Here is a 25,017-nt window from a genome sequence, read left to right as displayed (position 1 = left end):
TGGTACCGTGGAAGCGGGTAGACCGAAGTGCAGGCAAACTGAGGAGTAAAAGCACCAGGCCTGGAGGTTGGTGGCCCTGCCTGTGGCAGGGGGGTTGGTGCTCTATGATTCTTGGGGTCCCTTCCAACCCAGACCAGTCTGTGATTCTATGATTCTGTGAAAGCACTGTCAGCAGAAATCTTGGACTGAGATTTTCTAGCAGCGTTTTGCAGAGTTACTTTACCATCTATATTTGTCCCTCAACTCATGACCTGGTCCCAATCCCAGACCTTGTGTGCAGTATGGAAGCTCTCTTACTTTTCTCAGTTTCCGAATGAACAGGGTCAGAAGAAGCCAGAAGAGGGTAGCAGCTAAACCAGTGCAGACTAAAATGATGACTTCGATGTTGGATTTTTCCTCAGAACCTGTAGGTTAAACACAGAACCAAATTTAAAGTGTGGCCAAAGTCCATGAGTGAACAATGGCTCCCCTTGGTCCAACACAAAATGTGTTTCACCAGAGCTTGGAGCTCACCTTGTATTTTAATGAAGGCTGATGTGCTGTCTTGGCCCATGTCATTGGATGCTTTGCATTCATAGAGCCCTTCGTCATCCTTTTTCACTCGCTCAATCACCAGGGTATTGTTTTCCATGGAAATTCCTGTTTTAAGGGATTTCAGTTAATATTATCCCAATAACCTACCTGCTTACAAGTGCTTTTAGGAGACAGAGAACTGTCTCCTACCCAGGCAGGGCTGGTACTCACTGCTGATAGGAGGCATTTTAACACTATGCTTCTCATTGCAGGCTGGCAACAACCTTTCCCTGACTTTTGTGTTCTCCTTGATACCCATGTGAATTGCTTGGGGATCATTTAACCAACAGCAAATGTGGCTTTTCACTTATTATGAACAGAGAGAGCCTAAGAAAGTGTCTATGGAAGTTAGTGAAGTGATGGGTAGCTCGGTTTTCTGATAGCAGTAAGATATCAGAAAAGGAAAAGGGTGAAACTCGGTGAAATAATTGGAGAAAGCCGATGTCTTGGAGGCTGTGGGAAGTAACTGTGAGTTCTAACATGTGGAACATGGAAATCAGGTTATGCACATCCCTGGAAAAAATCACTGCATGAAGCAATTGTGGATTCTCAGGCAGCCGGGGGCTCGATGTGGGGTGGGAGGAGGGAGGTTGCCTAGGTGTGACCTGTGTGAGGCTTTTCTACACTTGATTTTCCTGATTAATTTTCCATATTTAATTTTTCCTGATGTGTGGCACGGAAGTGGAAGCTCCCCTGTTTCACTGAGGATATGTTTGGGGCAGAGTTAAAGAAACTCTGAATCCAAAAGAGAAGTTTCTGGGTGTTCTGCCTGTGAACCCTGTTGTTGTTAACAAGAGTACTGCACATAACTTTGCATGTGCTGTGCTGAAATGTTTACCCTGAGGTGTTTTTTCCAAATATTTTATTTATGTTTCCATTGGTTGGATGAGTTACATGCTTGTCCCTCTAGAATTATTCATAAAATTTCAGTAGATAGAAAGAGTTTGTCTGAGAACAGTCTGATCTGAATTATGGATGATCCCAGATTTCCTGCCTAGTCCAAGATGCAAAATTGAAGTCCCAAGAACAGCTACTGACATGGGCTTCTCTGTGATTTATAGGAGATCTCAGGACAGAGAACAGAGAAGGAACTCCAGGCTCAGCTAAAGAAACTGATGCTCCCTGCCCACGGAGGCATTGCCCTGTCCTGCTGTGTGCCCACCAGGGTGAGAGCACACCCTCGTGCCCATGCTGAGGGAGATGGAGAAACACCATGTGCCCACATCACTGCCTGGTCACTGCCCATCATTTGCTGCAGCATATTTCCATCAGGCCCGGAGGACACCTGAGGGTTCAGGCTCCCAGACCGACCCAACAGACAGCTATGCTCCATCTCAGTTTCATAACAAACCGACCAAACAGCAGCAAATCACTCCTTGATTCACTAATGTTATGCTAATGTATGCAAACTATCCATCTGACCCTGTGGACACAAACATTGCAACATGCAGGAGGCAAGCTGGATTATCAGGCATTAGGTTGCAATTGGGTCACAGCTTGGACCTCAAAGCCCAAGTTGGCAACTACTGCAGTGGTCTGATAGACTCAGATGAGCGTGTGTGTTCCCCTCCTGACATGGCCAGGCTTGCAATGCCAGGGAGCTAGCTGGAGGTCCTGTGTTTGGGACAAAGCAACAAGCGTCTGTACAGTATCACAGCATGCCCAGGAAGCAAGAACACCCACCTGATGCTGCGGAAATGGGGTAGCCGTTCTTCTGCCACGTAATCTGCGGTTCTGGGGTTCCACTGACTTTGCACTCCAGGATGATCTTGCCGCTGATGTTAACCTCCAGATCCGTGAGGTTCTGTATCACATACGGCGCTGCCTTTGCTGCGGTCACAAAGGGAAACGGCACATAGTCAGATTCCAGAAGGCACCTCGCCCAGCTCCACCGTCTTCTCGCCTTTTGCCACCTGCACGGCCCCTCTGAGCTGGGGGTGGCAGAGATTTGGGTGGTGAGTGCTAGCTCTGATTGCCCACAAGATTCTGAAAGGAGTGGGTAAGTTCGTTTGGTTTATTTTCAAGCTGACTAAGCTTAGATTTGGCTTCAGCTCGAACCTCCTTGAGTTTCTCACCCTCTGAAGGGAACAGAGGACAGTGAGTGGGTAGAGCAAATGGAGAGGGAAGGCAAGAAAAGAAAGGAGGTGGCAAAGAGGAAACAGTTCTAAGGGTTTTCTGTCCTCCATCACGAGTGCAGCTGTTTACTCACTGCAAAGCATGTTGACCTCCACTTCATCTTTCGTTTAGGAAAGCAATGAATTAAGTCACAAATGCAGCATAAAAAAGACAATTCCCCCCCGCCCCCAACACGGACAGTCACTGATGGGTGTCAGTACATCTAACAGACCTTAGTTGTATAGGGAAGGAGGGCTCTTTGTGGGGGCATTTCACACATGTTCTCCAGAGCTGCCTCTCTGACATGTGCCAGACAAACAGCAGACCCCAGTAATTCTCAGAATGTGATCACCATTCTAGTTCTCCCATGGATGCGTTCCCAGTTTAGCTGTGTTTTTCCCATAGCCATCACGTGTAGGTGTCTGTGTAGGTGGAAATTTGACTAAACGAATAAAACTATCTGCCAGGGGAGAGAAAAGTGAACTGCCTGAATACTGAGTGCCAGAAAGCCCAGTGTCTCCATCTCAGATGATGCTGACAGGTGGCTTCAGTGCCAGCTGTGGGGACAAGCCAAACCGCCAGCACCGTGTAATACCAGGGTGAGATTCTTTCCCTTCCTCCGCCTTTCAGGAAGAGGCAGGTGCTCGTGTCACTTCTTAAAATAAATCCCCTCCCACTCAGGTAGCAAAGCCCTGCTAGCCACAGCTGTGGCGTGGGCGAGCATCTCCTCCTTGTGTGTGTGTGCTGCGTGGAGCGGGATGGGACGCAGGGAGTGGTGCTGTCTGCGTGGTGTAGGAGACTGCAGGGGAAATGTGCTCGCTCCCTTAACAAGGATGGAGCCAGCACAGCACAGCTTGGTTTGTCCCCAAGTGACATGTGCTTAGGGCAGCATGGCCATCCCTCCAGCCTCTCATTAGCCAGTAATGGAAGTGGAGACATCAATTTGAAAATCCCTGTCTGATTTGGCTTCTGAAGGTCTCTGGCTTCTGTGCCCTGGCTCGCTGCTGGGCACGTCTGTCCTACTCCGTGTCCATGCTTTGGGCTCTTCATCACCACTGGAAAGCAGCTGATAAATTCACCTGGTCCAGCAGCACATTCACTTCTAAGAGGGCTGAGAGCCGATCACTCACTTTCTCCACTATGAAGCGCAAGAAACTTCACTGATTTTTAGTGGGTTTCCACCAGGAGAAGTATCCCTCCCTGCAAAACCAGGGCTTCAGGCTCTGTGGTGTTACACATATGAACATAAAAGACTTGGGAGGCTGGGTATAAGTAAGAAAGTACTGTTGTTACCACAAAGTGCATCCCACTTACCCAGAATAACCAGTACATGTCACTTGATTATACACTTGACCAGTGACATTTGTGATGACATCTGCTGGGTCCAAATCTATTTCAGTATCTGTATCATCCTGGCAGCTGTGAGTGGGTGGAGTCTCCTACCAAAGCCATACAGATCTGGGGTGACAGTCCCAAATGAGTTAGTAACAGGGTGAGTGATGCCTTTTCTCCTCTGTCAACACTGTATGTGCACCCAGCACAGAGGTGGGAAGAGAAAATGCAGCTGGGTGAGTAACATGTGTGGTGAGGTGTCAACCTGCACGCAGTAACACAAAAAAACAAACCAAGCCAGAGCACAGTCTGTGTTAGGAGAGTCCCTGAGAAACCCTGGGCACCTTCTGCTTTGAAAGGCTTGAAGGGAGCAGCAGATGCACAGCATGTCCCCACAGGCAGGACCTACCTCTGACGAGGAGCTGTGTGTGCTGTTCCAGCGTGTCGGTGCTGTTGTGCTGGTTCTGGGCTCTGCACTTGTAGAGGCCACTCTGTTCCTTGGTGACGTTAGTGATGAGCAGTGTCAGTGAGATGGAATAGTTGTCAGTTTTCTGGATCACGGAGCCACCGAGCGCCGGCTCTGCGGAGGGGTAGTACCAGGCCAGGTGACTGTAGATGTACCTGGAGGCCCGGCAGGTCAGACGGACATCGTTCCCCACAATGGTGCTGACTTGTGGCTGTGTTTGCAACCCAAACGGCACATCTGGGAGGAAGAGAAAAGATGTTTGCAATTCAGTCACAACTGAGAAGATCTGCTGCTGCCTGGTTGCAACTCGATGGTCAAGTTTCAAAGACCAGCTGCAATGGAATGAGCTGCTTTTAATGAGACCCACATTTGCATGTGCAGACAGGCCCTGCTGCTTGTGGATTAGGTACATGACTGAACCTCTTGTGTCCCAGTGCTGACCTGTGGCCCTCAGTATTCTAACCATTACGTCTTCAGGTAATGAATGCATGGCTGAGTAGTGAGACAAGAGGAATGGCTGCAAGTTGTGCCAGGGGAGGTTCAGGTTAGAAATGAGGAGAAATTTCTTCTCAGAAAGAGTGGTTGGGCACTGGAACGGGCTGCCCATGGAGGTGGTGGAGTCACCATCCCTCAGGGTGTTCAAGGAGAGGTTGGATGAGGTACTTAGAGACATGGGTTAGTGAGTAATAGAGGTGGTAGGGGGGCAGTTGGACCGGATGATCTTAGAGGTCTTTCCAACCTTAATGATTCTGTGATTATGTGACTAAGAGTTTAATCAAGGGAGATTTCTATCCAGTAGACAAATACGTTTGGGAGCTCTTCTCTTTCCATCTGTGGGCAGTTCCTCAAAGTATAATTGCCTAAAAGACTAGGAAAACCTATTCCTTTTCCTCAGAGTTACACTTTCTTTCTTCCCAATCTTCCCAATCCTCTTATTTCAACTATGTCAATATTTATTTTCATCACGTGCCTTGGTGGATATTTACTTGATCACCAAATGGATTAACTGATCTAATGATGTATAAGTCCTTTAAGGCCTTTGTATTTAGCAGAGACATACTTTGAGGCATGAGTCCAGTCTATCCACAAAAGACTAAGCTGTTTCTGGTTATATTTTTAGTAACTTTTCATTCCAGAAAAAGACTAATTATTTTTTCCTGGAGTGGTGAAATGAGTCTATTTGAAAACAAGAAGAAATGTTTCAGAGATGAGTGCCAGAGTCTGACCTACAGACACATCCCTATTACTGCATGTGCCGCCAGAGACCGACAATTAGATTGTGTCAGAAAGATATTTCTTGTCCTTTTTATTCTGTTAATTCAGTGATCTATCCACCCAGCAGACTTGGATGAAGTGGCATCGGTAACCACAGCGACCTGGCATTACTCTGCTGTCTGTTAGCTCAGGGTTTTCCAGCAATGGAGAGTTACAGGGAGCCCCTTATAATTTTTGCCACATGGGATGGGGCATTTTGGGAGGACCTGCTCTGGATTACCTTCTCAACATGAGCAGTGTTTGCAGTCAATCTGATACAATGTTGTTTCTGTACCAAACTGTTAGTAAGATGCTTTCTCAAGTTAGGATGAAGTGGATGGTACCTGGAGAAGGACAGAAGGGGAGCAAGTATGGATTGCTCTTGGAATCTGACCGCTTCCACATGGGAGCTGGAATTTGGCCAGGCACTCACACTGCAGACTCTTCCAAAAAGCTCTGCCGAAGCTGTAGTTGAGTGTAAATAGCAAGGCTGTTGAAATAGCCAACCTGCCTTATAATAAACCATATATTGTATAAAATAGATAGCCCTGAAGGAGCTTTTTGGACATGATTAAAAGTCTGTCTTCTTCACAGGTCATCTGGAATAGAAGGAATAAACTTTGCTTTGTGGTTTTTAAAGACTGGCACCAGAAATGTTTTATAAAAGATCCAAAAAGAGAAGACACAAACACACACACACCACCCCCAGGCCACAGCTGTGGAAATTGTTATTTTGCTTTTCATGGAATTTCAGTGTCCTTTATGCAGTGTTTTGTTAGGCTCAGTCATTCTCCTCAGTCAGTCTGCCTAGTGCTAGCCGTGCACTTGTACTGCCTTGTATAATACATCCATTCTTCACATCTGATGTCCTGTGGTTCCAACATGTCAAGATGATGCTTATCAAAAAGGGGGAAAAGTCTGAGGCCAGCAGAACTTCTGTAACCAAGAAGAATTAAGGGCCAGAGCAAACACTGGCATGTGCATGAGCAGCATCTCAGCATCTCTTCTGAATCTGTTAAACCATGACAGGGGGAAAAAAGTGCCCTCTTACCTTGCTTATCTTTAGGTTCTCTTCTAAGTATTTGCTGTTTGCATCAGCAAGAGTTAGGGTACTAAGTAGATGGATCTTTGGATAGATTTGGTTTTAGCTAAGCTTAACTGCCTGGGAGAGATCCTGAGATCCCACTCCACCACGGATTATCCTGATCCTAGGTGCTGGGTCCCAGTGAAAGGTGTCCCAGGTAAAGCTATGAGGTAGGAGTTTGGTAAAACCCAGCGAAACCCTGCGAGTCCGCAGGGCAAGCTAAACCTTGGCCTGAAGCAGTTGTGCTGGCAGCCTCATCTCCCCTTGCTCCTGCCCCTCAGGAGCCTTTTTCTCCAGGAGAATTTCTCCCTACAGCTCGCAGCCCCGTTTGCTTTGCAGGGTGAGTCTCCCAGAGCAGCGGTGGGACAAAGCCCAACCGCTGCATCTCCTGGGGCAGGGCTGCTGCTGCTCTGCAGTGGCAGCACAGGCTGGAGCCCCTTGAGGTCTCAGACATTTTGGTGCAAATTCCCAAGTAATTTGCTGTGTCCCTTTGCAAAGCCCTGAGTTGTGACTGACGCTGGATAGTTTCTCCTTGCTGCTAGACTTCCCCAGTGCAGGGTTTTTTTTTCTACCAACTTATCATTCTAGGAGCAGAGGGCTTGTTTTTCTTATCGTTTCTTCTACTGACATTTTTTATTTAGCATTTTGAATATTTTTAGCTGGAACCTGTGCTATTCTCTTCCATCTTGTTAGCCTTTCAAGAAGCTCTTTCAGCTCCAATAGAATATTCATTGATTTTCATTACAGTGGAAGGAAAAAGAGGCGGGGGGCGGGGAGGAGAAGCCTCTCTTGCTCTCCTCTCTCTCCTCCTACCTGGATTATCTGGGGAGTAACTGCAGCTTTGAGAGCACATTATAAGTCAGTTCATCTTTTAGACTGCTTTACTTTCACAGTCTTGGACCTGAGCAGCGAGTAACTTCCTCGCTCTGAGCAAATACAGTGTTTTATAAGACTCCTAATAAGCTGGCTAAAAGAATGCACCGTGGGGCCTTTTCTCTTTTATCAGCAGTCACCAAACATTTGTCTTTCATATTGTGTTACAGTGTAGTAGCTGCAAATTTCACTCTGGACTGCGCGGGATTCCATGGCAGAAAAGGGAAATAAGCCATTGGGGGAAGGTAGAAAGTCAGCCTAAATCAAAAGAAAGTCTGGCTCCATTTGTATTTACAAGGAATTAATTGGGTTTAATTTCCTGTGCTTTGCACAATAATCTGTGTAATTCAAAACTTCTGCTCTTTCCTGAATTCCAGCCCTGTGCCTGTCAGGGAGGGGGACGGGAGGGTGGAGGAAGGGGGGGGGGCGTGTTACCAGCAGGCATCTGCATGCAGGGAGAGTGAGAAAAAGTGAGGGTGAGCCCTACCATCTGAACCAGCACAGAGCTTTTCAGAAATCCTCTGAACGCGTCAGGAATCAGCAAATCAAGAGTGGCAAGAGGTTGCAGAGTGCCCCAGGCCGTGCATTGTTTTGGTGTCTGATACCAGATCTTTATCTCCTGTTGGAAATAGAATATTTTCTTTCTGGTAGAAAGCTTTAACTTCGTTTTTCTGAGTGGTTCTTGCAATCAGATAGCCCTTGAAAAAGGGCGTTTGGTATTACTTGTTATTCTTATCATAATTTATTTTATTCCAAGAACATTCAGAGGTTTCCTAGGGGTGGGATCCCATTTCGTTGTGTGTAGTGTGATCACACAAAGCCCAGAATGTGATTTACTGTGCACCTACAGTACTATGTAGTTGCCCTTCCCAAGGTGCAGAGCAGAGATTAGAAGGGAAATAATACTCGTTCATGGCAGAGAATGCTTCTGGGAGCTATCAGGTCAGCTCTGTACTGCCTGGGGAAGGTTGCAGGCTGCCTTGTGTGTCCTTTGGTGTGTAACTGGTAGTAGGCAATGACATGAGGCAGTTCTGGAGTCTGATGGCTCGCCCACATTGCCTCTGCCCACGCCGTGGTAGGCAAAATAGGCAGGAGATGGGTTTTGCTGCTGCAAGAAGCAGTAAAAGGGGTTTGCACAAAACTGGGGTAAGAGATAGGCTGAGGCGTGCTGGGTAACCCTGCTCCTGCATTGCTGTGGAGGTTCTGCTGCCAGGAGCAGCTTCAGGAGAGCTTTGGTGGGACACTGACAGTCAGGACTTCTGCAGAAGGAGCTGTCACTGAATGATAAGATTTCTCATCACGTTGGACCCCTTATATGGTTTGGTTTCAGTGTGATCTCCAAACCCTGTTGACCCTTCACTGAAATGAAATCTGCTGGCAAAGAAATGATATAAAAATAGATACCAGTGCTATTTCTGATGTCCATGGGAGTGTGTGTGGGGGGCTCTGCAGTGGAAGAACAAAATGGCTGTTTGACATTATTCCATGGGGATAAATACATTTTTCTGAAGTCTCCATGGTGGTGATGGCAGCATGCTGGTGCCCAGAAAGCAGGTTGGCCCAGACAACACCTCATGGAGTTACCCTGTAATGCACTGCCATGTCCTGCAAAACATTTCAGCCCTGCCCTACTGGAACAGGCTTCTGAGGGAAGAGGAGAGTTTAGCCTTTGCATCGTCTTCAGATTTCGTACCGGGGAGAAGTTAATTCAACTCAATTCAGTGAAAATGTCTGAAAGCAGCTCAGGACCCAGAAGCTTGTTTGTCAGTAGGAGATAATGGGAGATCAGGTTTTAAAAATCAACAAACTGCTGAATTAATTGTGGTGTCCCACAACTAGCAGCTGTTTTGCAGAGAACAGAGCACTTGAAGCGCCGTCAACATTTGGTAGATGTTGTCTCGAAGGCACACACGTTGCCTGGGTGCTCTCAGACTCGAATTCAGCCTCTCTCAATCTCATAAAATTAATCAGCCTGGCAATTGTAAAGTGGCCTGCTTAGAGCCTTGATGCTTTTGGACATCCCTTGGTTGGTGCCTCACAAACTGAATGTCCCTCCAACACCGAGCTGAGGGGCAGCTCCTGGTGTGAGTAACGTGGGAGTTGCTTCGCCTCCTCCAAGTGCACCCAGGAGAAGACAGTACTTTAGTTGCCCACCTGTGGGGCAGACCTTCAGCAACAGCTCTTAGAGCAGCCTGGCCGCTCGTTGGAGTAATGTGCATTACTCAGTGGAGGACCATCCTCCAAAGAAACCCAGCAGCAGGTGACTCCACTGCTGTTTTACCTCTGCAACGTGACCTACTTTAGGATCAGGATGGCCAAATTTAGAAAGATTTCATTTCTTTCTAATCCATAAACACCACTATTTTTAAACACAGCACCTGCAAAAGTCAGTCATGCTCGCTCAGCATCTGCCTCTTGCCTGGGATGGCACAGCCTCACGGTCACAGGCAGGAACAGCTCTGTCTTGCCAAGCCCTAGTCACCTCCTGGTCTCTCTCAGTGAAAACATTTCCACCATAAACCCTGCCAGTAATTTAATTCAGTGATTCATTTCCTTCATAATTAAAATTGTATTATTAAACATTGCTGGATTGATCTTCAGATGAAAAGCTGAAATATTAGCTCAGAGTGGGGGAGGAAGGGAACCCCTACATAATTTTATGATTAAAATAAAACATTGTTGTGAGAGGCGTGTGGATTGATCCAGCCCTTTGAATCTGACCTTATGCTAGTTGCTTATGTAGTTACAGCAGCAGTGGTTTTAGTCACCAAGTATCACAAAGTGCTGTGGATAGCTTGGGAACACATGGCTTTGAGTAACACATCCAGACATAACAGCCAGAAGAACTCAGAGCAGGGACAAACCTGTGGAAAGACTCAACACTTAGAAGTGGCCAAGTGTAAAATTAATAGCTGGTGTTCAGCCTGCCTTGGACATCTTGAGGACATCTCAACCATACCTCCCAACATTGTACCTTGAAGGGCTTTTTCCCAAGGAAGTGAGAGTTAGGGTTCTGGAAAATATCTTTTGGGAGCTTAAAGCCTCCTCCATGTCCATAAGAGACACTGGGAGAGTACAGAGAGGCTGTAAATGGAGGTGAAATCTTTCCCCCATATGGCACCAGCTTCATTATCACTGGATGACCCTTTTCATATTGGTGCTTCTGAGTAATAAGAGCAGTAATGATGTTTAGTGAGCCCTTTCTGGTTAGTCTGGCTTGAACCGTGCTGGACTCCTGCAGGGCACTGGAGTCAAACAAGACAGGACACAGGAGGGGCAGAGGAGCGCAGAGCGCTGCCGCGAGCAGCTTCACCCTTGGAACCTGCTTCATGGGGAAGATACACAGTAGGGAGAATCAGACATTTACCTTTCAGGACACTTCTTTGCTCATTGTTCTAAAAATTGTTATTTTGATACGAATTCCACCATCCAACACCCACTCATCCAGAACTCGTGCTCAGAAATAATGATGTCTGTTCTGGCTGAGCACCTGAACAAGGCTGTCCCAGGACGACTCTCCTTTTGAAAAGCCCATCACTCCCAAAAGTCTTTATCTCACTACTCAAGAATTTCTGTGTTGAAAGGTTAAGCAGATATTTGTTTGGATTTGTGTTCTTTGGAGACATTGCACATCCATCTCCTCCCTTAAAGGGCACTGGAGAGGCTAATTGCCCAGGCAGAGATCCAATGTCATGACAGCTCCCGGTGATACCAGCCCTGGATTAGGTCTGAATATCAGCCTTGCTCACCTTTACCATGTCTGCTGACTTAATTGGAGACCAACCATTCTCCTGAGTCAGGGAGACACAGCAGGCCTTTGGAAGACTACAAAGGACGAGGGTTTTGCTGGCAGTTTCATGAGGACAGTGCTCAAATGTTCTGGGCGTTGCCTTAAGACCCAGGCACCCAGATTCAGGGGCTGCATCTGCAGTTTGCAAAAGGCAAAAAGGGGCACAGGTCTGGTGCTGGACATGTCAAACCATGCACCACCCCTGCCCTGCATGTGGTGAGGAGCCTGGGACTGCCCATCTGGGAGTGCTGAAAACACAGCAGGGATTCCAGGAGAAGGGATTCCCAGGGATTCCCAAACTCTCCCCAACCATATAAAACTCGACAGTAACTCAGATCATCATTATCTAGTTCTTGTGTAGAGTCTCTTGTGGTGTTTACCTGAGACGTAGAACTCGATGCTCCTCTCTTCTTCGCCGATCTTGTTTGAAGCCACACAGTAATAGATGCCTGATGCGCTGCTGTTTGCTGTCGTTAGTGTGCTCACAATCTGCCCAGCAAAGAGAGAAAAAGTAAAGGCTTTGAGTGTCATGTAGGCTCTCTAGGAAGGCTTGAGAGTAGTGGGTAAGTCTGTGTTTTGTGGTGGAAAAACAGTGAACTAAGGAGTTCGCAGTAATGAGCAAAGCTCAGGCAGACAGGTGCTTCCATGATGTTTTTTGGTCTCTCCTCTCACATCACTTCAGCCCAATTATTCCTCTGCCTTTCTCATTCCTGAATATTTCCCTTTTTTTCTTCCTGTTTTCCCTGTGAAAAACAGGGTTCCTTTTTGACATGCTGCCACTGCATTTGTGTGGCAATGTCAGCAAAAAGCAAAGAGAAGGACCTGGAAGATTCAGACTGGAAATTAAGCCCTGCCATCTGCCTGTTTTCCTTTCTGCTTTTCAGTTACAGATTCTGTGGGTAACAGGACACCCGTGTTTTCATGGGAAGCAGGTTGTTCATGTGGATGTGGTATAAAGAAGATTGCAGGATTTTGCTTTGCTTTCCTGTAACCCCAAAGGGAGGGATGTGGCCCCTTTGAGCCCCAGCTCACTCTTATGAATTGTGCTGGGAAGCCCCTTGGTTCCACAACCCTTCCTCAGAGTTTTACCAGGACTTGTGAGGTCAGCAGGGGAGCTCTGGAGAAGCTGCCTGTGCTCAGACATGTTATAAAATGCAGAAAGAAAGGATGGTGAAGGAGAAGAAAGGAGCAGCTGTCCTGAGCTTCACCACACTGACAGCATAAATGGTTTGGTTACTCGTGGGGCTGGACTCAAACACACTGTTAAGAACTTGTGTTCATTAAATGTCCTAAGCCCCTGGGTCTGTACAGGGCCTTCTTAATGAGGAGCCATCTACATGGCAGTGTCCCTGTCCTGATGCAGCATCACAAGCTCACTCACAGGTCACGGCTTTAATTCTTTCTACCACTTCCTTTGGGCTGCCAGAAAGAAAGCAGGGTCCAGCCCACCAAGACAGAGATGTTCCTGCAAGATTACTTTGCTCCCCCTGCAGCCATTCACCTGAGGAACTCTGAGCCCTCACATTTGGAACAAATATCACTTTCTTTGCCATCCTCTCTAAAGGACTTTGAGAATCAAAATTTATAACACCCTCTGGCCCTTTGTCCTTATCTCCAGAGAGCACTTTGAAGTGCACAAAAGCATCTCTGGACTTTCTTTTTAATATCCTAAACTAAACTCATGCAAGACATCCCTTTCCCCCTCATAAGGCTGCGCTGTGAGTGTCTATAGCTGTGTGGAATGTATTTTCAGAGAGATATTTAAGATTTTCTGAGCTTTGGCACTTTAAATCCTGTGGGGAAATGAGTTTCAGAGGGTTTGATCCCATGTGCATTTTACATCCTCATGGGGAACATTTTCAGCAGAATAATGGCTGAGTGGAAAAGTACCTACTTTTCATTAATGCAGAATAGGGACAAACTCAGGGGTGAAAACAGGAGATCGGTAGGTCCAGCTCCCTCTGGTGTTCACCAAAAAAAGAGCTGTGCAGTTCTGATTTATTTATGATGGGAAAACAGCTCTAACTTGGATATAAAATCACCCAGAGGAGCCATCTGTGCCTCCTCCTTTTTCCATCCCTGTAGCAGAGGGCCTAATGCCACCGGTTATTAACGAGCATGTGTCCAGAGCTCTGCTCCTGACTTTGGGCAGTGGGCACTGCCTTTTGAATTAGTGCTGAGTTGGGACCAAGATCTTTCTCCTCGTGATTACCAGATCTTTGAATTGTATATTTGGGACTAGAAGAAGCCAATATAAACGTACATGCTGAGGACAGAAGGGGATAAATTGGGACAGCTATTTAACAGCTATTAGTCTTGCTAAGTGACAGCTTTAGATGGGAAGTCAAGGATAATACTGTAGAGCCAGTTGAAATCGTAAAGGGAAATGTAATTACTCAGTTTGGAATATGTCCAGAGCGTTAGGGGTGATGCTGTGACTCCTCTAGAACCTGATGCTATGCCTCCAGCTGCATTTGGGGGCCCAGAGGTAAATACACACATCTCTAACTGCAGAACTCAAGATGAGTCTGATGTGGTAGTGGGAAAAAGAAAGAGCAAAGAGCTATACTGAGACCTCATCCTAGCTGATCTCAATTGCACCTAGATGTGAAGGTGAAAAAGATGTTAAAATGATGGTGGGAAACAATCTGTGCACAAATTCTTCGGAGAAAAATGTACTGAGGAAAGAGAGAAAGTAATTTTCTTGTTTGTATCCTCAAAATCACCACTATGCATGTGGAAACCAGCTTGGCACAGAGCTGAGCAGATGAGATAATGCACTTCAGTGTCTTGTCCTAGAGATAGCACCTTCCAGAGTCCTCCAAAATGGGACTTTCAAACCAGCAGCATTCAGCAGAGAGATATATGTGATTTTAGAGCCAGAAATGAAGGATTTTGAGTCATTTTCTTCTAATAAGATGAATCCCCTGAAATCATTACGCATCAGCTTTTCACTCTAGCTGTGTGCTCCTGCGTAAATCCCTGAGATTGGGAGTCCAGTTATCTTTCCAGCATCTTCCATAAAGTTCTCAGTTGGCAAACTAACCTAGTCCTGGTTCAGTTCTCAACAGAGTGATGTGTTGGGACACATATATGCTATACCAAAGGGCATCCAAATCCTCCTTCCTTCTATAAGACCATTTAGTTTTGTCTTTTACTGAAGGGAAACTGAAATCAACATTTAGGAAGCCAGCAGTGGTATCTGCTTTTGGAAGTATCTGTAGATGAAGGATATCCCATTAAAGTCAATCGGGGGGATCCTGTTGAAAAGTAACCCCTGTTAACCCCAATGTCACACCTATAGCATTCACCAGGCTGATGTTTTGGCAGTTCTTCATCACCTCTTTCTGTAGGCAACCTGAGTTGAACAAACTTGAAAATCAGAAACTTTTGAAATTTGTCTGTACTTGGCCTGAGTAGCAGGTAGGTGTAAGGACACTGTTCTTCTAAATTCCATCCCTATCCTGTCAGTGCAGCCATTTCAAGGAAGGTCAGCAAAAAGCTCTTGAATGAGAAAATAGTTTGAACTCGAGCAACCAAACATAGGAAACTTTTCCAATTATTAACAGTGCAAACTGTTGGCAGACTTCTCTCTTGGTGGAGTGGCACAGTCCCAGCATTTGGGGACCTTTTGTATAGAGTGGAAAAAATTCTGAGTGGGTAATCTGCTTTGTGTGCTTAGTCCAGGCACCTGGCAAAGTATTTTCCATTCCTGGAATCAGAGCCAGGATAGAAAAGTTTGAGACATGTTGGCATTTTCCACATCTAGACTCATGAAATCACAGAAAGAGCTGAGCTGCAAGGGGATGGCAGTGGTCTCCTGCCTGAGCCCTTCCTCGAAGCAGGGCTCACACCAAAGGTGCTTCTCACACCTTCCTCTCAGAAAACTGCTCCCACACAGAGCACGGGACTGTCTGCTAAGCTTAAGTAACGATGCTGATGTGAAATCTGAGATTGCCCTGAAACACTGTGTCTGGGGAACTCTTTACAGCCTGTAAATCTGCACTGGTTGATACACCTTCCACTTGATGTACTAGCCAGGAGCAGGTCACACCAAGTGCCACGTTAACCCTCGCCAATGTAATCCAGCACAAGCTGTGTGGCTGTTTGGTCCTTAGCTTCTGTGCAGACTGTGCTGGAACACACAGTAATTGATAACAAATTATTGGCATGGAATGTCTAGACTTCTTCCTAGTGGGAGCTGGGCTGAGATCCTCTGAGTTCGCTGCATACCAAACACCCTTCAGACCCGTTTCAATTGCCTGTGTCGAATTTGGAAGCAAAGGGCTCCATTCCCTATTGCTTAACCTAAAGGCCACCCAATACTGTGAGCCCAAAGAAGGGATTATTAGCTAATAAATAATTACTATAAAAGAATAAACAAAGTTTAAAGCTCAATAAGAAAAGAAATAAAATGACTGATCTCTGAAGTACAACTGTGACAAGTAAATAGACATCGCTGCTGGGAAAACTCAGAATGGAATAGTTCAATAAAGTCCATATGTCTTGCACTGTCATGTTATGTTCCTGAGCTGATAAACCCAAGCTATTTTAAAAGCAGCCAAATAACATTCCACAGTCGTATACCATGAGTGTTTTAAGACATCTTGTAATAAGGATGGAACAGCAAGACCTTTATGTAAGCTGGAGCCAGCAATTAATGTATCTTGTTATTCCTCGCTTTCTCTTTCCTTTGTCTAATCCCTCCCTCCAGCGGCTTTAGTTAACAATTCTTCTCTCTTTCACTTCGTTAGCTGTATGTGGGTGAGGCTGAGGAGCAGAAAAAGTGGGTGGGAAACTTCTCTGCTGTTCAACGCTGGCAGAGCTGGGGTGGAGGTGGCAAGAGGGAGATCAAATTATAGGAACTTCACCAGAGACCGTGCAAAGAAAATATTCAGCTAGCTCCCAATCCATCTACTTGAATGGCACAGAAGAGCACTTGCTCTTACAGCCTGACAATTCTGGTCCATGATCTTCTTTCATTCATTCAAAACATGCTAAAGGATGGACTGAGGACAAGTGATCAGAGCAGACTGAGTTGAGTGAGAGCTTTTAGAGCTTGCTCTCATCTCTGGCAGTGGGCATTTCTCTCTCTGTAAATCAAGAACAATCACTGCCTTCCTTGCAGTATGTGGCAGAGCTGGTGGCAGTACTATCTCATAAAGAGAGGTGCTGGGCAGGGCAGGAAGCCAGGGGAGGTTTGAGGTGCCTCTGGTGTGCATGACGGACGGACTGACCACGTTCTGCCCTAGGGCTGGTGAGTACGTGGTGTCTTGTCATGAGCACTTAGCACTCCCTTACTTCTTCCTGGCATCCAGCGATTGCAGGTAATGGATTTAAGAGGGCAGGGCAAACAAGGGGGCCATTTCTCATGTCCCCACTACTAGCCAGGCTCTCTCAAGAAGACCTGCCAAGGACAGTGTAGTGTAGCCTGTGTGCTCCTGTGCTTGGGTAGTGCCTGAAACATCTTGACTTGTCTCCCAGGGTGGATGTTTTGTTCCAAAACCCATCAATGTGACTGTTCACCTTCCCCTGCCAGAGACTGACATGACAAGGCTTGTGGGGTCTCATTTGAAACAGTCCTACTGATTTGCTCTCATGCTTCACACCAAATGATCCCACTACTCTAACAGAGTCTTTTTGGTCCTGCAGCAGGTTTAAACTTGTCATTTTGGGGTCAGTTTTCTTGAGTGGTTATGAATTTCACCAGCAAAAGAGATGTATGAGTTTCACTGCAGAAACATCCATGTGGCCAGGCCACTGTCTTATGGGTGGGAGAGTTTAGATGGAAAGAAACCCCCAATGAGGCCTGAATGAGGTGCAGGTCTTGCTGTTCTTTTCTGCTCCCTCCTGTTCTCTGAGACTGGTATGTTCAGTTTGCTAACAGAGAAGAAAATAAAATAGCAACCGAGCTCCTGGCAACCTGAAGAGCAAATTTGGTCAATTCATGCCCTTGTGGGTGTTTCAGCTGGTGTTAAAAGCAGTCTGCAGAGGCAGCTACGCAGCAGTTTAAGTAACAAAGTGAGAAGTTCAATATTGCTTCAAAACCAATGGGAAAATTAAACTACCACGATGCAATTGCCTCAACCAAAACTTCAGGGAAGTACATCCTAACGTTAACAACAATCACATGCTTTTCTTTAGGAGCAAGGCTCAGCCTTCAGAAGACAGGAGGGGATGAAATTCACTTCTCTATCTGTGGAATAATAACATGTTGAGATGCTGGAGCACGTCCAGAGGAGGGCGACAAAGCTGGTGAAGGGTCCTATGCACAAGTCCTATGAGGAGTGTCTTGAGGGAGTTGGGGCTTTGTAGTCTTGAGAAAAGGAGGCTGAGGGGAGACCTTATCACTCTAAAAATTACCTGCAAGGCAGTTGTAGAGATGTTGGGGTTGATCTCTTGGATGACAAGTGATAGGACGAGATGGAATGGCTTAAAATTGCCCCAGGGGAGATTTAGGTTGGATATCAGGAAGAATTTCTTTACTGAAAGGGTTGTCAAGCATTGGAATGGGCTGCCCAGGGAGGTGGTGGAGTCACCATCCAGAGATATTTAAAATGCATCTGGATGAAGTGCTGAAGGACATGATCTTCCAACCCAGGTGATTCTACGAGTCTATGATTATGACAAAGATGACAAGAGACCTCAATTGTACATCCCACTGCTTTCAATAGATGTTTAAAGATCTTGAGATCCCATCAAGCATCAGTCTGGTCTGCTGGCAGAGTCCTTGCTTGCTGCCCTGCAAGCTCACTTTTGAGTGAGATTCTGGGTCTGGTAATTTTTGGAAGTTTGTTCCCATATTCTTAGCAGCTCTAAACCCACATTTTTTCATCTGTTGCTGAACCAGCACAGATTGCTGCAGCTCTTGGAGGGTACCAGGGATGCTGAGAAACATTAAAGACTAGGTAAATTCCACCTTCTGCTCCGAGACTCCAGCTATCATTGGACAGGCTCAAATCACACAGGAAAAATAACCAATCTCAGCTAATCCCAGCTTCATAACACAGGCAATAAAAACCACGCTCAGGCAGACTCCAGCATCTTTGTTATTTCATCTGGCGAGTCAATGCAGATGAATTACTTGCTAGAAATGGTGGGAATGGATTGGGCTGTTTCCTGTCTATTCCATTTCTGGTGGGAATACAGACTGATAAACTTCAGACTCATAGTCTGAAGGCTATGAGTTTTCATCAGTGCCTTTTTTTGGAATTATTTTCTATTATCTAAAGACTCCACTTAACACAGATAGCCTTGGACTTCAGAAAGGGGGAAGGAGAGGAATTGTCTGCCAGTGTAAGCAGGGAGACAGAATGCTGAAACGTGAGATTTGTAAAACTTACAGTTATTAATTTGAATAAATCTTAATCAGGACATAAAAATTATTAGAAAACACCTCAGAATGTGTTTTCAACCAGGGGGTCAGGAGAAGATGAAAATAATGGTTATACTATAAATTTTTAAATGACGTAACTTGTAAAGAAATACTTTTATGAAACTTTAATAATGAACTATGTGAACACTGAAGTAGGCTGAGCTTTTGAACCCATCTAAACAAATTAGGAGTTCAGGATGCCCAGAGTCCATAGAAAAAGCAGAGATGGCTGTGCAGGGCAGAGCGAGGAGTGGCCTCAGGACTGTTGGTGGTACTCAAGGTGTGAGACTGGGGGTGTGTTTGGGGTGCCCCACTGGACCCAGGAGCTCTGTGGCACTCCAGAAACGCCTCACCCAGAGACTGCAGCCAGATCCCAACTTGAGTCTGCTAACAGACTAAATTCCCACCCAGTTGTGGATTTGCCTCGGCAAAGCTGGTAAAAGAAAAGATGGGACTGGTGTATGTGTGCATAAATCAAAGACAAATGTTTCTCATTTTCTGGTCAGAGGTGTCCCACTGTCCCAGCATGTGGGACAATCCAGTAACCAACAGGGAGATTTTAGTCAGCAAATGCAAAACCTTTCACTTTTATATGGGGACTAATTGTCAGGCACAAACTGAACCCTTGGACACCAGATCATCTGTTCAGACAGAGTGTATAGGTGGAGAGAAGCAACAGCCATGAGAGCCCTAAAACTCTTGTCAGGCAATGCAGCAAGCAGGAGGTCTTAGAAAAGGAAGAAACATTTTAGGTACATGTCACCAACCTCCATCCTTTACGAGTCATTAGCACCTTGCAGATAGTTGCTTTTATAAGAGCTACACTTCTTAGACAAATACATACAAACAGAGCTTACGGGGCACCGTGCCATTTAAATAAATCCAATTTATAAATATCTTCCAGTGAGGGGAAAACTCAGAAATGAAATGTGAACACTTAATTTTCCCCATCCCAGCCCAACCTCCATGTTTCAGCGCTCTGGTTTAGATTATGTTTAGACCTGGAAAGTCTCCATGAGAAAGAGCAGATGGCTACGGCACTGATCCTGCCAGATGCTGATTTAGTCTGGACCCAGTCCAGAAGAGCACTTTAGCTTTGTGCTTAACTTTAAGCATGAGAATAGCCCGAGAATTATCATATACTTAAAGGTAGGCCAGGATATGAGCTGCAGTGTTCAGCACCTTGCAGGATCAGACCCTAAACCACCTGGAGCATCCCCCTTGAAAACAGTAGCTGCAAACCCGCTCCTAAAGCCACAAACCACTGTAAGTCCAATGGGGGTACAACCACTGTTCAAGCCAGACCTCAGCATCTCCAAGGCATTGCTGGGAGGCTGTGGATCTACAGCAGAACAGCTGCAGCAGTTGCTCAAGGACTAGCACAGATGCTAGTGTAAGTGATGTCACTCAGTATCACCCCACGTACCCGGGAGGCAGTGAGCAGATACCTCCTGGCTGGGGTCTGTGCAGGAAGCACGCTCCCGGTGCTGTTCGGAAGGGGAAGCCAGCGGGGAGGTGTAGAAGGAAGGAGCTCTTCCCACCTTCATTGGCTCAGTGACAGGGTTATCAGCTCCATCCGAAACAGGCAGGTACTGTCACAGTTGCACAGCTATCTCTGGCCACCGCAGACCTCTCAGCTTACATGGCTGTGTAACTCCTGCTGCTGGGGAGCAGGTGGGGTTGGGCAGTACACGGTACTTCCTAAGTGGTTTAAAGAACTCAGAATCCTTATCAGCTGTGCACGCTTCACAGGGCCCCTCTTACACTGAGCCAGCCTCACACTTTCTCAAGTCTGAGAGAGACAGAGAGGTTCTTGACCCAAAAGTCTTTGGAGGGTTTTAAACAGGGTAAGTGACATCATTGCCAGAAACCCAGCATTTATAAACAGCAGAGATCTGAAAGTGATCCCAGGGCTGTGGAATTTAAAGCATGCTAACAACCCACAGCGCTTGGGAACTGCTGGGAGGGAGCGTGTGTGAGCTCCACAAAGCCCACCGCTATTCCATGACATCACTGCTCAGATATGGGCACATACCTTCTTTTTGTCTCCATGCTTCATGGTTATGTTTTCAATGCTTCTGATCCTGTTGCCTATAAACGTGTTCTCCTGAACCACAATCTTTTCCCCTTCAGGGTTGCATCTAGAGGTAGAAATAGCAAAAGTGATGTTGAAGAACCCAACTCGCTTCAGACAACCAGGGAGGCATTATTAAAGAGAGAGAATATAGTTCTTAGGCAGTAGTTGTAGGTCTTAAAACTGCTGCTGAAGACTGTTACCTCTTGGTGCAACTACTGTTTTTCTTCATTGCAACATTCAATTTAATTTACAAAGTACCTTGACAAAGGCAAAGATCAGAGTATGACCAGCAAGAAATGCTCCCCCAAACTTTCTTAAGATTGAAAACAGAAAATACTGGACAAGTAATTAAATGATGTGAGTTTTATGTGGCTAATACGAGTTACACTTCCAATGCAACGCAGCTTTTGAAGCGTTCTTCTAGCATGTGCAGCTCATGTCAAAATTCAAAGCGCCTGTCATTCAAAACTCCAGAGACAGGAATGGTGCTGAGTGTGTCTGTGTCTCTGCTCAGCTTCCCAGCATAAACTGCAGGCTGAGGGAGTAGAACGGATAAATACTGGGATGACGATAGCAGAAGGCACCTTTAATATTGCATATTCCCCAGAAATAGCTGTATCTCTGTCAGTTATTCATCTTCATTTCTTAATTATCAGCAAAGACCAGCTCATGTAGCACACTGTGCGGAAAGGTATGTCTGCACCATCCAAGGCAAAAGGCTTTTCTACCTTCTTTAACTACAAACCTTGGAATAAAGCTCTGGAATAAACCTTTCTCAGGCTTAGGAGTGCAAAGGCTTTGGAGTGGCTGAGAGTGCTGCCAGCTCTGCAGCTCAAGAAACCCTTGAGCTCCAGTGCAGTGTGGCTAGGTGCTGCAGACTGTGACTCCGTGACCTTCACTTCCTCAGCTGGCTCCAATTGCACAGGTCATCACAATCCACCACGGGAAAGGGTCATTACAGCCTCTCTGCCTTAGCAGAGCCACTGCACTTCCCATGACTGGTCCCAGCGGCCTCAGAGCCCACTGGAGCTGAAAAGGATTGTAGGAGGTAAAATGAAAATGGACTTCTACATGTGATGACCCAGGGCCAACGTGGCAGGAAACAAACCCATAAATCAGCTGTGCTTTTGCCAGATCTGCACAAGACACGTGGGTTACACCCTGGGTCAAGGGAGGGCTTCTAGCTCTCCAAAGAGCCTAATTAGAAGACATCTTGAGTGATTTCCTGCAAGGCACAGTTCTGTCTTGAGGATGAAGGAGAAAAACTCAAAAGGAAGCAAATCACATCATGGCTCTAAGGAACAATGATAGTGTTTTGGGATTCAAAATGCACCGGTGAGGAGGGGGGAGAGAAAGAGAGAGAGAGAGGAAGTGAGACAACAGGAGGAAATGGGGTCTGTGTCATTTCCCACAGGAATCCTCCTACAGCTTCTGCTGGAAGAAGATAAGACTGCCCCAGAGGCCAGAAGAGGTAGACACCACTCTGCAATTGTATTTAAATTGATAAGATCTGAGAGTTGGGGAGCTGGAACAAGGGTTATACGAGGTCTTTTGCCACCAGGTCAGGAATCTGGCTTAATTTGGTACTCTCTCTCCCCAGACAGAAAGGTCTGGAAAAGGTTTCAGGTCGTCTCTGTGGCCATAGAATGTATACCTTATCTCCATCCTGCTCTTGTTGAATGCCTCCAAATCAGCAGCTTGTGTGCCTTCTGCTGACCTGTGATGCTAACAGCCCTACCCAAGCCTACAAATCTCCTCTGGTTTATTCTGGCAGGAGCCATGCAGTTCACTAAAGGGGGTAACAGGCCATTTTCCTTGTGGAGGGACACAAGGTCCCGTTTTAGACCCAACCTTGGACTCAGTTGCCCAATGTCAGTGCGAGTGCTGCAGCACAGACCCTGGGAACGGGGCTCCCCAATGCACCCCTTGCTGTTCACAGCATTTGGAAAAGCATTGGAATGGTGAGGAAATAAGGAACCAGCCAGCAGTTTTCTCTCTTGCTTCCTAGACCTGCCTTTATGTCTTTAATAGATGGAAAACTTGACTTCAGCCCTCTCATTGCAGGGAAGAGATGAAGTGCAGTCAGGATGGTTACACATGGGTCCTGTACATCCCCTGGGGTTACTGGAGGAAGCATCCAGACCTCGGCCAAGACCTCACTCTGTAGATAACTCTGCTCATGAAGTAGCAGGAGCAAAGAAAATGTCTATTCGTGTAAGGCAGATCTTGAAAGGCATCTTGTGTTTTCACTTGCCTCATTCCTCCATGACAGTTCTGACCCAGTGACTTGCTTCCGTGCCTTCACACCTCAGGCTGCCTCCAGACTCCAGTGGAGAAGGGCCCTCAGCGAGGTGTGAAGGCTTGGCTACCTTTGCCAGCTTCTGCACCGCAGATGCTGCCACATGCTCAGCATGCATTAGTGAAGACAGCCCTTAGGAAGCAGCATAAATTCCATATGGCTGCTAAATGAAGCCAGCTTTGTCTGACAATAGCTCTTACGGGGGGAAGAAAGTGTGGTGCCTCCACACCGAAAGCACTGTCTGGTTTTTTCTTTGTCAGCCACCTACGCTGCATCCGAGAGGTGTAAGAAAAGGTCTTGGCAAGTCAGAGAGGCGTTGCTCATCAAGTTAAAGAAAATTCAAGCCTGAACTTTAATCACTTGAAACTGATTTGACACAATTCTGATAATATAGAAGGTGCTTGTAACTCCGGGATCGTACACAGCTAAACCTCTGCTGTGTTCGTAACCCTGGAGATTTTAGGTGGGGAATGGCTGCTTGGGATTTTTAACTAAGAGAAAGATGTTGTGTTGGGAAGACAAACTGGCTTGAAACTACCAAAGCATTTTGCAACACGTTCCCCCAGAGCGATGTCCACTTACAGCGTGTCCGTGAGGCTGCAGGGCTGCCACTTCCACTCGATCTTCGGGTCCGGATTCCCGCTGACAGTGCACTGGATTTTGTGTTTGCTTCTTAACTCCACCCGCTCAATCTTATCAAAATCCGTTTCCTTTTCATAGATTTTGGGCCTCTCTAAGGAAAAAGATTAATAAAGAATAATTAACACCCCCTGCCACCCAAATCATCAAAAAAGAAATGCAAACGAGCTAATTGACATCCACGGATGGAAAAGGTCCTGTTTCTGTCCAAGGTTTTGGAGCTTTTCATGGTGATGGCTGAGTGATGATTCAATGAGGCTCCTGGCCACCACTGCTGAAACATGGCTGTTAGCTGTGGTGTGTCAGAAAATACCCTGAAACGCTACCGCATTCATCCTAATTCAAGTGTTGTCATGGACCTGCTGTACTTCTAGAAATTTTTTGCCACAAAACATCCATCAGTCAGGGACTCCAGGATCAGGCTGTTGGCCTCAGAACTGCAGGCAGAACAGCATTTGACTTCTGATGTCACCTCCTGAGAGGAACCTTATCAAACAGCTGCTGGTCTGTAATGTTGTTACTATTGTGCAGGATCTCCCCAGGGGGTCGTTTTTTTTTTGGGGGGGTGGGGGAGAAGTCTTTTTGATCTGAAAACTTTGCTTTCCTTTTCTGTTCATGTGTAACATGCAGTGGATAAAGGGATGAAGAAGGTGAGGAAGCAGCAGCAGGGAGAAAACACTTGTAGAGCCATACCAAGAAATTCTCACCAAAGAGCATTAAAAATGTCAGGGCATTATTCACATCTGGAGGGGTTGCAAGATCACACCATTGGACTGGCAATCTCTCAGGAACAAACTTTTTTGTGTGACACTTTCAGGGCTGCTTGTTGCCAGCAGGAAAGAAATGCTTTGTCCCAGCTCCCTCCAGCTCCCACGGGAACACATGAAAATGAGAAATAATGCTAAAACATCCCCAGAGTGAACTGAACTCTTCCTAACCTTGGAGAGGGTGGGCTTGAGTTTGGGGTGAAAGCACAGGCTCTTCCCTTTTGCAGACAGCTCTGCCCATCCCTGGCCATATCTCTTTGTCTGCTTCTCATAACAGGAAATCAAACAGATTTATAGGTTGGGGTCCCTCTGCGAACACCTCTGCAGCCAAGCGCGGCTGCTTTGCACTGAGGGCTTTTGACAAGTTGGGAAG

The 25,017-nt window shown here is 46.3% G+C and overlaps 1 protein-coding gene across 1 annotated transcript in view; it reads right to left on the bottom strand.

Annotated features, from left to right (window-relative positions):
- Positions 1–25,017, bottom strand: part of LOC311195773 (vascular endothelial growth factor receptor kdr-like) — a gene marked incomplete at both ends in the record, with an annotated part of 127,719 nt that overhangs the window by 30,935 nt on the left and 71,767 nt on the right. The window contains 7 exons of the mRNA XM_084269198.1: positions 298–404; positions 514–639; positions 2,257–2,403; positions 4,430–4,723; positions 11,868–11,976; positions 20,898–21,003; positions 23,821–23,971. Coding sequence (XP_084125324.1) covers positions 298–404; positions 514–639; positions 2,257–2,403; positions 4,430–4,723; positions 11,868–11,976; positions 20,898–21,003; positions 23,821–23,971 — 1,040 coding nt within the window. The remainder of the gene's footprint in view (positions 1–297; positions 405–513; positions 640–2,256; positions 2,404–4,429; positions 4,724–11,867; positions 11,977–20,897; positions 21,004–23,820; positions 23,972–25,017) is intronic.

This window comes from Gallinula chloropus (assembly GCF_964237585.1).
Source record: "Gallinula chloropus genome assembly, chromosome: 11".
In the NCBI taxonomy this organism is placed as follows: Eukaryota; Metazoa; Chordata; class Aves; order Gruiformes; family Rallidae; genus Gallinula; species Gallinula chloropus.
This window is presented reverse-complemented; position numbering and strand designations above follow the sequence as displayed.